Below are 11739 nucleotides of genomic sequence, written 5' to 3'. Positions count from 1 at the left end.
AAGTTGCATAAAGCAACAATATTGTGGTAAAATTTGGTAAATAAAGAACATAAGGTTGCCAGCACAGAATGATGTTGGATCCATGCTGTGGATCATTGGCTCACTTGGCCTTTATTAATGGTGCCATTTATTAATGGAGATGGCACCATACCAATTTCCACCTCCTTTCAGTACAAGTATTACCAGGGTGTTAGATGAATGCATCAAGTCTTGCACAACCATCTTGGCCATCAGCCCTACTGTTTGGTAACTTGTTGGCTGATATCAATCAAATGTGATAGCAGGGTAAGACATAAACAAACAGTTACAGCTTCTGTAAAAGCTGCTATATACATAGCCTGGTGGTCTAAATTTGAGCTGTCACTGAGGGAAACAAAATGTAGTCCATCCATGCCCAGCCCCTACACATTTCATCTGACAGAGCTGCTGGCGAACCAGCATGCTCACAGGCCCAGATACGAACCATGATGCACTCCCTGGCCTTTCTTCAGAGCCATAGATGCAGAATGGGCCACTCATGGGTAACAGGCAGGAGATGTAGCACCCATTACTACAGTAAAAGCTGTCCTGTGAGGTCAAGGTAGAGTACAAAGCAAGGGAGACAGAGTACAAGGCTAGGAATTTTTACCAGTAAAGAACTTCCAGAAAACATGACCCTAATTTCCCATAGCCAGTTGCTGAGGATTACCTGACATCACATGGTTATTTCCTTTCTGAAGAGATTTGCTAGGAATGGTTAAATGAGTTCATTGTTTATGGTTCTATACCATGGTTCATGGTATAGAGTCCACGCTCCTGAACATACCTGCCAAAGATAATAAACCTACAAACAGAAAGGAACCATTTAGGTTGGAAAAGACCTCAAACATCACTGAGTTCAACTGGTAAGCCAGCACTGCCTAGCCTACCACCAAACTGTATCCCTAAGCTCTACATCTATAGGTCTTTTAAATACCTGCAGGGATAGTGACTTCATCACTTCCCTGGACAGCTTGATCCAGTGATTGACAACCCTTTCAGTAAAGAAATTTTTGCTAATATCTTATCTAAACCTCCTCTGGCACAGCTTTAGTTCTTTTCCTCTCATCCTGTCACTTGTTATCTGGGAAAAGAGACCTCCACCTGGCTACAGTCTCCTTTCAGGCAGTTAGAGCAATAAGGCTCCCTCCTCAGGCCTTCTTTTTTCCAGCCTTAACAACTCCAGCTCCTTGAGCTGCTTCGCATAGGACTTGTGCTCCAGCCCTTCACCAGCTCCACTGCCCTTCTCTCGACACTCTCCTGCCCCTCAGTGTCTTGTAATGAGGGGCCCAGAACTGAACACAGGATTTGAGGTGTGGCCTCCCCAGTGCTGAGTACAGGGGGCAATCACTGCCCTGCTCCTGCTGCCCACACTATTGCTGATACAGGACAGGTGCCATTGGCCTTCTTGGGCAGCTGGGCACTGCTGCCTCATGTTCAGCCACTGTCAAACCAGCACCCCCAGGTCCTTTTCTACCAGGCAGCTTTCCAGGCATCCAGTGGCCCTTCCTGGAGCAGTGCACAGGTAGGTCTGCATAAATTGAGACATTGAAGTTACCTGAAAAGGGTGTAGTTTTTTTTTTTTTCAAAGATGTATAGCACAAAGAAAAGATGAAAAAAGCTGCAGCAAATCAAGAGAGTTAAATGATAAACTGAGGTTCAGATAAAGGAGTCCAGGGGAAGCTAAAATACAGAACTAAGAAGACCCAAGGAGAGAGCAGAAAGGAGGCTCTTGGCTGGTTAAGGAGAGCTGTACCTGCCAGACTTGGGAAGCACCTTTAAGTCCGCCCCCAGCCTACATTCTCACACTTGCTTTCCCTGAAGAAATGTTGGGCTAGCTAACAGCAGGTCACATTTAGGAAAACTGCTTTTTAAATGAGCCCCTATCTGTATCCAGGCTCCTGCTGTTATTTTTATCATTCCATAGAAGCTGCTATACAGTTTGTTCTAAGGACATTGAATTGCCAAGATCCAGGTTTCCCAGACATACCTGAACATAGATGCTCTATAGAGGACATCTGTTACCTTGCTACTGCCCAGCATCTTCAACACTGGGTGATCTTCCAGGAATAAATGTTTAACAACCTGTGCCCTATGGGTACAGGTACACTCAGGCAATGTGACTCCAAAGAACCAAGTGACTGAGGCAGGCTGCTCAGCCAAATTCTATCACCAGCTACTGAAAAGCAATCAACTGCAGCTATTTCACTATGGAGAAGTGGTTTCCATGCTGACTCATGAAGTAACTGCTTACCTGTCTGGTTCAGCACATAAAAAATCCCAGTAAGAAAAATTTGAGGGAAACAAAGACAAAGACTTGAGAAAGAGTCACAATTACCTGAGTCTATCAGCCTCTCCCAAAGCTTTTGAACCTCTGAACTCACTTGCAGACCAGTCTGGAAGAGTAGAAGTCTTCAGGGATCATGACATTCTCTGTATGTTCAGGGTGGTAAGGGGATGGGTACAGATCAGCAGCTGGACGAGGAACAAAACCCACACTCGCACAAACAGAAAGGCAGAACCAAGGAGAGCCCCTCTAAGTACAGATGCTTGAGGTTATTTGGAGGGGATGATACAGTTGGAGACCAAGGGCATCCAGCACAGAAAGACAGGCTTCATAATATCCATTGCTGTGGAACAACTAATTTTAATTGCTAGACCAGAATAATATGGCCAAAGAGTTCTTAGTCTGTGGCAATTAAGAAAAACTGCACATCTCAGCACTTTTAATTAACACTGCTTCTTGAAGCAAAACCATTTTAGTCATCTTCAGGATAACACCACTGCTTTAAGCTATTGTTTAAAATTACTGAACCAGAACATCTGGGTTGAGAAGGGACAGGCAGTACATTCGCACTGCTTCCTAACAGCTACTGCACACTACAGCTTTCAGTGTGGATAAAGCCTCTCTGGCCATTACCTTTCTGTGAGGCACACATTCCTTTCTGGTTTAGAAGTCTGGAAACCAATGAGATCCATCTTACCATATACATAAAAAGTGAACTACAAAGTGAATGGTATAACTAACACTAAAAAAATAACAACTGAAAAATAAACAGAAGTGCCACATTCTCACAAAGGCTAAGAAATTAATATGCATCAAAGATTTTATTTGCATTAACTGAAGATTCCAATATTAAAATAGGTCTACATTAAATTATAATATTAAATATGCTTTAAATACAATAAACTAAATGTGTTTAGTTTCTAAACACAAAGGGAACAAAAATAATTCAGAATGCAATACAATTAATGACACCAGATGACAGAATAAAGACTTTTAATATGTAGATCCACAAGTTGTCACCTCATAGCATTGTTTACTTTAAGAAGTAGCCTTTTAATTGATGCACAAACCCCATATGTTACATAAACTTGCAAGGTACCTCTCAAGAAAATATTGCTCAGTTAAATTACTATTTATGTAGTGATCAAAACTCCTTTGGTAGCACTTTTTCAGAATTAAACATGCCAGTAGATAAATCAGGAAAGTAAGCAGTCTTGCAAGTATTACCAGAAAAGGTGTCTTCCTTATAGTTACAGTTACCTAACAGATCTACAGTGTCTTTCACTCTTTAATTCGAATCAACTTACATATGTACAATATGTAACAATATTATCACAAAATCCTTAGTCTTTCAAAACAAAAAGCTATGCTTTCCCAATATTGAGACCATAAAAGTATTTTTTCTAAAAAAAGGTTTTGTTTTCTCAAAGTGGAGCACGCTGTAAAGTAGGTTCCCTGGATGTTATTTTCAAGGCAGAACTAAATGTTACGGCAATTACGGAAACAGTGAAATACACCTGCTGCCCTAAAATGAGGTAGGGCCTCTGACTCAGATCTAATCTTTGCCACCCAAGCCAGCAGAAGTAGTAATAATAGAACAATCCATATTTTAGCTAAATAATCCAACAGCTCAGTACACACATCAATGCAGTTGTCCTCTTGGCACTTCAAGAATCTCACTTCAAAACCTGATTTATCCAAACCAGACTGAAGTTTGTAATAACTTGAAAGAAAATTAACTGAACACAAGTTTAAGGGTTTTCATGGTGCAAAACTTCAGTGTATTTCAACAACACTACTTGTACATACATGTTCATGAATGAAAGGTTTTTAAAAAGTTACCCAAGTTGTCACTGTAGCTAAAGAATGCAGCATTTAGGGACTTTATGGATGCAGAAACACCTAAATGAAGAAACCAGACTTGCATCCGTGACAGAAATATTTCTCAGGTCATTTTACCTTTCCATCCAACTTCAATGACATTTTTAAACAAAACTGTAAAACTAAATTTTGAAGAACCCAGGAGAACAAAAGATTAACTAGAGGGGGAAAAAAACCCCAGGACATTTAAAATTAGTAAGAAGTCTTGACAAAGGTGATCAATTAACATGTCATTTTTCTTTTCCACAGCAGTGCATGCAGCTGGTTGAATAATATATATCAACCTGAAATCTGCAAAAAGGAAAGTCTGGAACAGCATAGGTATTTGGTGTCCTGAAGATATATGTGGATGATTTTGGTTTTTATTTTTTAGTTTTTTAATTTTTTTAAATAAAACTATTTCTTTGCCTTTATGCAACATAGTGATACTGATTGGGGTTGTCTTTGTCTCTCTCCATATAGTCTCTGTCAATGAGAGATTCAATTCTCTTTTTCAAATCTCCAGGCTACAAGAAGAAAAAAGAGATTAGTATAAGAGTAACATACAGGCAAACATATTTAAAAATAAAAAATACTGCTAAAAGCTACATATGAAATGCACCATAGTATATAAGTGATGTAGTACTGCTACTCCAACTTATTTCTGTCCACACAATACCTTAATCTTTGAGTTTAATTCTATGGTATTTCTCATTTCTTGCTCTTACAGACAAGCTGAATAGAAACATATATTACATATATTTACATAAATCTAGGATGGTTTGACAAACAAAAATGTAAGTTACCTTCACAGGAAATTTCAGTTGATTATACAATTCAGAAACAAGAAGATTATGACCAAGAGTCTTCCTCATCTTCATTATTCGTACAATAGCAGCATCAATCTGATATTGCCTGTCCTGAAATACTCTTTCAGTTGTGCTGACCTGTTCCTCAGCCTAAAGAACAACACAACACCACAATATCATCACAACATCATATCATCCTCTGTTGCTACTTTTTATTAATTATATCTCTATAGCTAACCTTCACAATAAAAGGAAACTCATGCACTCTAATCCTTGAGACAGATGCACGCATTACTGCATTCTAATTGCTAAGTGTTTTCTGAAGTGTACTGCTAAAGCAAGTAAAAAGAGAAAATTAAGGATAATGTGAAGGAAAAAAAATGTGCCTTATTTTTTTACATTATTTGATAAACTAAACTAAATCTTAGAAGTTCCCTTCAGATTTCTCAAAGAACACAACACTTTGACAGCCCAAATACAGCAGCATTTTGTGTTGAACTCCAGTTTGACTTCCTGGAATTTAATATGCAAAGGCAAAAAAGAAACAAACAAATGTTAATTAGAATGTGTCAAGAATGGGGATTCAGATACAACAAAAAAAGGTTTGTTTTCACTGCAGAGTAAGGGAACAGCCCTGATTTTATAGCGCTCTTACCTGCTAAATATAGAAGTGGCATGGTGACATTTGATTCCCGAGTTCAATATAGTACAAACACTTCAGCAATACCACAGAAACTTCTAAGATGGGCTGAAATGTCTACAAGATCCTTTCAGTTTAATATATAGGCATTTAAATTTGCAACCACAGGAAGCAACCTAAGTTGCATTCAAGTTCAGTGATTTTAAAATCTTTATTGCCTCTTTGAGTCATCTTGACTACTCAAAAAATTTAAATATCCTCTGAAATTAAATATTCATTTCTTTATATGCAAAAAATACAAATCCATATGGGATCTGTAGATAAACAGTTAATACATAAACGGAATGAATGCAAAAAGTACGTACTGTTTCTTTCATTTGAATCTGGTTGATCTTTATTCTAAACAATTTATGCTTGAAATCATCATTAAAGATGAATTTGTCTCCATCTTCTACATCCTTGCCCTTTGGATTTTTAATCAATACTCGTGCTTTTCCACAAGCTAAAGACTGCAAGGTTCTTCTTAATTCACTGTCCTCTGTGAAGGAGTTCAAATATGAGAGAAATCAGAACAAAACATTAACATCAAGAGCTTTATGTGATTAATCTAGAAATAAATTTAAAAGCTAGTTTTTTTTATGTTAATACTTTCTTCCAACTAAGTTCCAATTAGGAAGTAGCTCACAGCCTTCAAACTTGGTTTTATCTTTCATAGGTTAAATGCTGAGAGCATGCACAGGATTATATATATCAGAAAGAAAGATTTAGGCTCATCTGAGTTTTCCATCCAAAACAGTTTCAGAAAAGATTTCACATGAACACAAACTTAGTTTTATTGCTTTAGTTTTACGTGGTAGTAACAGGACTTTGGAAAACAAAAAGTCAGTGTATGACAAGAAACTCAAAGCCACCTATTGTAAGATTTGATCAGGGTTTTTGTCACACAGCAAAAAAATCTAATAGAATAAAAATAAAGAAATTTAAATTGACAGGAAGATGTTTTGTGGGAGGGTAGAGCTGACAGCTATTATAGTCAAACTTCCCCCAAAACAGGAAAGTAGTAGACAAGTGTGTGAGAAAAAATTTATCTAGTAATATTTAAGGCTAAAAGCATTTAGACAAGAAGGTAAAATGAAGACTTAAACATTCTAATTATGTTGCAAAGTCTTGTATCAATATTTTGCTTTGAAACATGCTCTGCAGTCTCCAGAATACTTTATTCACAGTATAAAATTATCATTAAATGTGTTGGATCTCCTGAACAGAGTTTTAGTTTAAAAACTGAAAGAAAAGTTTTGCAATCTAGTGCTGAAGTACAGCTGAGTAAAAAATTAACACTATTGCTATTTTAAAAATACTTAAGCTCTTGCACAGAGCAACCTTTTCCATCTTTTACAATTCCAACTGTTCTATGATTTCTAAAAAGAACCTTTTAAACAATGTGGGCTGAACAGGTATTTATGACATTTGAGACATTTTCTGTGTTTCAGTCTCAGTAAATGCAGATTGTCAAACTCTGTTTTATCCAAATACAAGGCTGCTGTTAAAAGACTCTGGAACTTTGCATGTGAAGTCACAGGTTAGAATATGCCAGAGGGAAGGAATTCACAATTACCTATCAATCCCTGAAATAAAAACTACAGCTCCTAGAGGCTTCCTTGATAATAAGGCAATTAAAAGGAGAGAATATATTTGGATAACACATCTCAAAGCAGCACAATTAGAAAGAAGGTGACCATTCTTTCTCTGAGTAAGTTTATCCATCTTCTCACTCTCCTATGTTCCAGGGACAATCTCATTAAAGAGACTGATAATTTATTGTAACAGTTCCAATCATGGCCAGTTAATCCCCACATGAAAAAATCCCTAAAAGAAAATTTACAAGACCATGTAGTGACATGACAAGGGGGAATGGCTTCAAACTGAAACAGAATATACTAGGTATTAGGAAGAAATTCTTTATTGTGAGGGTGGCAAGGCACTAGAACAGGTTGTTCTGGATGCCCTTTGCCTGGAAGTGTTCAAGACCAGGCTGGATGGAGCTCTGAGCAACCTGGTTTAGTGGAAGGTGTCCCTGCCCAGGGCAGAGGGCAGGAACTACAACCCAAGCCATTCCCTGACTCTGTGCTATTCATCCACGCCTCACAGGAACCCTGTGGACCATGAACTGTCTTTACTACCTAATTTCTATACCACTTCTCCAAAGGGGAGAGAAATACAGGCATGGTGCTCAGTGCAATGACATATAGGTGGCTCCTAACTACCAATTCCAGCCACCTGCCTTAAAATGAATTCCTTATTTTGTGCTATATGTAATGGATTTCCACGCACCAGATTTTAGCTGTTGCTGTCAGGTAGCCACAATGCAAGCTCCAAGGGAGAGCAATCCAAGATGAGACAGCAGGACAACAATCCAAGATGCAAAAACAGGACCTGGATGAGGCTTGCATGAACCTGTGTTTGTTCTGTAAATATTGTACTCCAACCTAATGAGCCTCTCCAGACAATCCTGATTATTATTATCACTGGCATGGATTTTCTTCAGCTCCCTTTACCATTAAGGGAGAGGACAACTAAGTAACTTGAAACACCAACACTGAGACAATGGAGCACCCATGCTGTACTTCCTTCTGTAATACATCATTCTGAACTGCAAGGATTCTTGGTATCCTCATTTTACCGTCTTTTAGTAAATATATTACAATATTTTAGTACTTGTAAGGGCTCAAATACTCTGTCAGATACTGCTGTATTAGGTTGATCCTAAGTTTCAACATGTAAAGGACTACTGGGTATAAGCTGCTGATTGATGCAAAACTTGCAGAGAGTAATGATGACAGTGTTTTAGTGAGCTCACAGAACAATTCAACTGAAAATACTCTCTTAAAACACCCCCAAATGACATTCTACAACAGATCATTTTCAAAATATAGTATGTGAAACTGAAAGGGAGCAAAAATACACAACAACACACAACAGTCTTTATCACCACTTAAATTTTAGGAATTGCAGTGATACATTTTGTAAATCTAATAGGTTGTTAGTAGTACCACATGACACAGCTCTTAAAAATAATTTCATAAAGCATCCATTTTAGACGCCAAGAAAATACACTAAGAAATACGTGCACTGTGTTTTCCTCATCTCTTTTGGTGTGTGTATGCTACTGGCACAAAGTTTGTCCTAATGGTTGTGACAAATTTCTTAAAATTAGGCCTTCACACACCAAATCACAATTGCTGATCACTTGATGAATAAATTTAAGAATCAAAGTATTCTTCCTACCTACACCAGTAGCCATTTTAATTTCTTCAAAACTGAATTCATCTCCTTCATTAAACATAAGTAATACTAATGTCTGAAAGAGGGATACTTGAAACTCCTTCTTCCCCTAAAAGAGAAAAAACAAATAACAGCAATATTCAGAGAATTTTCTATTGTACCCCCTACATTTGACAGTTACAGAAAGTATACATTCATTTTTTTATTTCTAGAAGAATGGATATGCATTTTAGAATGCTTGGCACACAGAAAAATCTGCCTGAATGTGGTATTGGAGAAACAGGAAATTTGTAAAACCTCTTTTTCTTGCTCCTCTAACAGTAACAATACAATACACAGCAGAAGGTCATTAGAATGGCCTGGTATCTACTTCACATCCTTCACTTCATTTTAATTACAATATAAACAATTTTGGTGTTGCCTCCATCAATAGCCAATTTGTCCATAGTTAAGTCAATATTCACAACGAGTTAGTAAAAGAATTCAAGGGTTTTTATGTCTTTGCTGTGGCTCAGTGAAGCTACACTATTACAAGGCAAGATACTGCATAAGACAAAACAAAACTACATGAAAAAACAGTACAATTATTTAACAGTTAAATAATTCAACAAGCATTTAAATTTTAACCACAACCATCACATGACTAACACCCCTTCAGACACTTTATGTATGTCAAGCGTACTAAGAGCATCACCAGGATTTCTACAATCAAAACAATTCCAAATTAAAGACAAAAAATACTGTGTTCTTTTTCTCGCTTTAATTTCTTGCTTTATTACAACTTAAATTATTTGAATGAGCAAGAATTCCTATCAAATTAGTATTACCAAAAGGTATCACATTGTTGTGTTATCTAAGTAGTATTTCAGTTTAATAATAAAAAGCCTACTTTCTGTACAAAATAACAGTATTGAATTGTGATTGTTCTGCCACAAAAATGTTACTAGATTTATAAAAAACACAACACATGATTAGATTCCAAATAATTGACTTAAATTTTAACCTAACAGGTGAAGTATTATGCAGGCAAACTTACTTCTTTAAATTCTGCCTTTAGAACAGCATGCCCTAAAGTTGTCTGCCACTGAAGTTTTCGACCACTGTGTTTTCCCAGGTAAAAGGTTTTAAATACCTCTTGAAGCTTTATCATCTGTTAAGAGAAGAGAAAAACCACCAGCATTGTATCAATGCAGTGATGCCAAATGATTTCACACATGTAATTTCTTTATTCTCCTCAACCATGTTTCAAAATGGCTTCTTTTGTGGTAAAATATTAATCCAAAGAGCAAAATTTTGCTCACAAGTACGCTGGTACTATTATACACATAAGAAAGCCTCAATTCAAAGATAACTGAATTTTCCTTGGGTTAATTTGCTTGTTTTGTTTCAAGTAATAGTAAAATCAACTTCCTGTAAAAGGTTTTAAACCTCAAGAGAGATAATGGTTTCATTATCAGAGATTCAATGTCCCGGACTTTGAATTTGACCTAGCAGCCATGGGACAAAAAGCATCCATCTCTCATGGGACAAGAAACATCCATCTCACACCTTTACACTGGCTAGTACCATCTGCTCTTAAGTTCTTCCTGTAGTTTGTGGATGGAATGCAACTCCAGTCCAATTCCACTACTTCATGCCCTCCTGCTTCCAAGTAAGAAGGATCTACCCCTCCATTTTAATGAGGGCTCAGGCTGGATGCTTCAAAAGTAGTCTGCCATGGAAGAAAAGACACTTCAGGAAGAAGAGTACAAGAGCTTCCATACCTTCCAAACTGAGTGGGAACCCTCATTACCACCTCTGGCCTCTGTAGTGCTTCCCACACCTCTGATCAAGCAAGGTATTGTAGGAAATAGGGACTCCAAATACACATTTCAACCTAAATTGCTACTGGAGGAGCTTTGCAAAAATCTCTCAACTAGGAAACAATCATTTTTCAGGCAAATATTACTTAAATGCAGGGGCTAGTTTTGTGTGACACATTGCAGGGAACAGAGAAAGGATCTTTGAAAAAAAGAACGTGCAATAACTTAACTATTGACTAATTCAAAGTGCCTAACCAATGTAGTTAAAGATTGACTAATTATGGTGAACTGACCAATTGCAAACTTTTAAGTAACTGACCACAGTGTTAAGTAAGGCAATGATATTACTATACAGGTAAAAAAAAAACCACACTGAATGAAATAATCATCTGAAGAAAGTGGATTTTATCCACTACATTTTATATTTTGCAATTCTGGAATCCTTAAAATTTTATCAACCCCTTAAATATCTAGCAGAAAAACATCGAATGAAGGGCATTAATGCACCTGTGATAATGATTCCATTCTGTAAAGTGCATTTAGAAAAATAGTTCAAACACAAACCTCTGAATTTAAGTGGACTTCCATAGGTGTGTAAGTTGGCCAGTATCCCATAGTTAATATATTTACTGTCAGGTCTATATTTCCTGGATCACTTTGGTTCTGCATATACTGAAATATAAGAGACAAAAATTATTCAAGTATACTACCTGCATAGTAAATTAGAAAATTTATATACTTAAATTAGAAATTTAGGATTAGTATAACAATGAAAAACTCTTACAGGCCACATTCTTGGTTACATGCTCTACCAGCATTTTGAGTAACTATCTAATGACCACTTCCAAAACAAAGCAAGAGGTTGGAAGTACAAAGAAAAGATCAACATGCCTTGAAATATCCTAGACCACTGTCAATACAGGGTGCTATGGTCAAAGAAACCTTAATCACAGGCAAATAAAGCGAAAGAAAAGCAACCATAGTAAGGACTGTGAGATCAAAAGGATCCCCTTGGAGTTTTACATCTATTAGACAAAACTT

General features: G+C 37.0%; 2 protein-coding genes across 6 annotated transcripts in view; one reads left to right on the top strand and one right to left on the bottom strand.

Annotated features, from left to right (window-relative positions):
* ADPRHL1 (ADP-ribosylhydrolase like 1) overlaps positions 1-2993 on the top strand; it is a 110200-nt gene extending 107207 nt beyond the window's left edge. Inside the window, exon 9 of the transcript XR_009276062.1 lies at positions 1332-2993. The gene's annotated coding sequence lies outside the window, so the exon portion shown is untranslated. The remainder of the gene's footprint in view (positions 1-1331) is intronic.
* A 114-nt stretch (positions 2994-3107) lies between these two features.
* CUL4A (cullin 4A) overlaps positions 3108-11739 on the bottom strand; it is a 34450-nt gene continuing 25818 nt past the window's right edge. For 4 of the 5 annotated variants that reach the window (XM_058826324.1, XM_058826331.1, XM_058826347.1 and 1 more), the window contains 6 exons: positions 11263-11370; positions 9933-10046; positions 8900-9005; positions 5980-6152; positions 4972-5124; positions 3108-4692 (listed from right to left, as the gene is read on the bottom strand). In XM_058826324.1, coding sequence (XP_058682307.1) covers positions 4597-4692; positions 4972-5124; positions 5980-6152; positions 8900-9005; positions 9933-10046; positions 11263-11370 — 750 coding nt within the window. In that variant the 3' untranslated portion in view covers positions 3108-4596. Of the gene's footprint in view, positions 4693-4971; positions 5125-5979; positions 6153-8899; positions 9006-9932; positions 10047-11262; positions 11371-11739 lie in introns of those variants that run through there. The other variant, XR_009276080.1, reaches the window with a different exon arrangement.

Source organism: Poecile atricapillus, chromosome 1 (assembly GCF_030490865.1).
Source record: "Poecile atricapillus isolate bPoeAtr1 chromosome 1, bPoeAtr1.hap1, whole genome shotgun sequence".
NCBI lineage: Eukaryota > Metazoa > Chordata > Aves > Passeriformes > Paridae > Poecile > Poecile atricapillus.
This window is presented reverse-complemented; position numbering and strand designations above follow the sequence as displayed.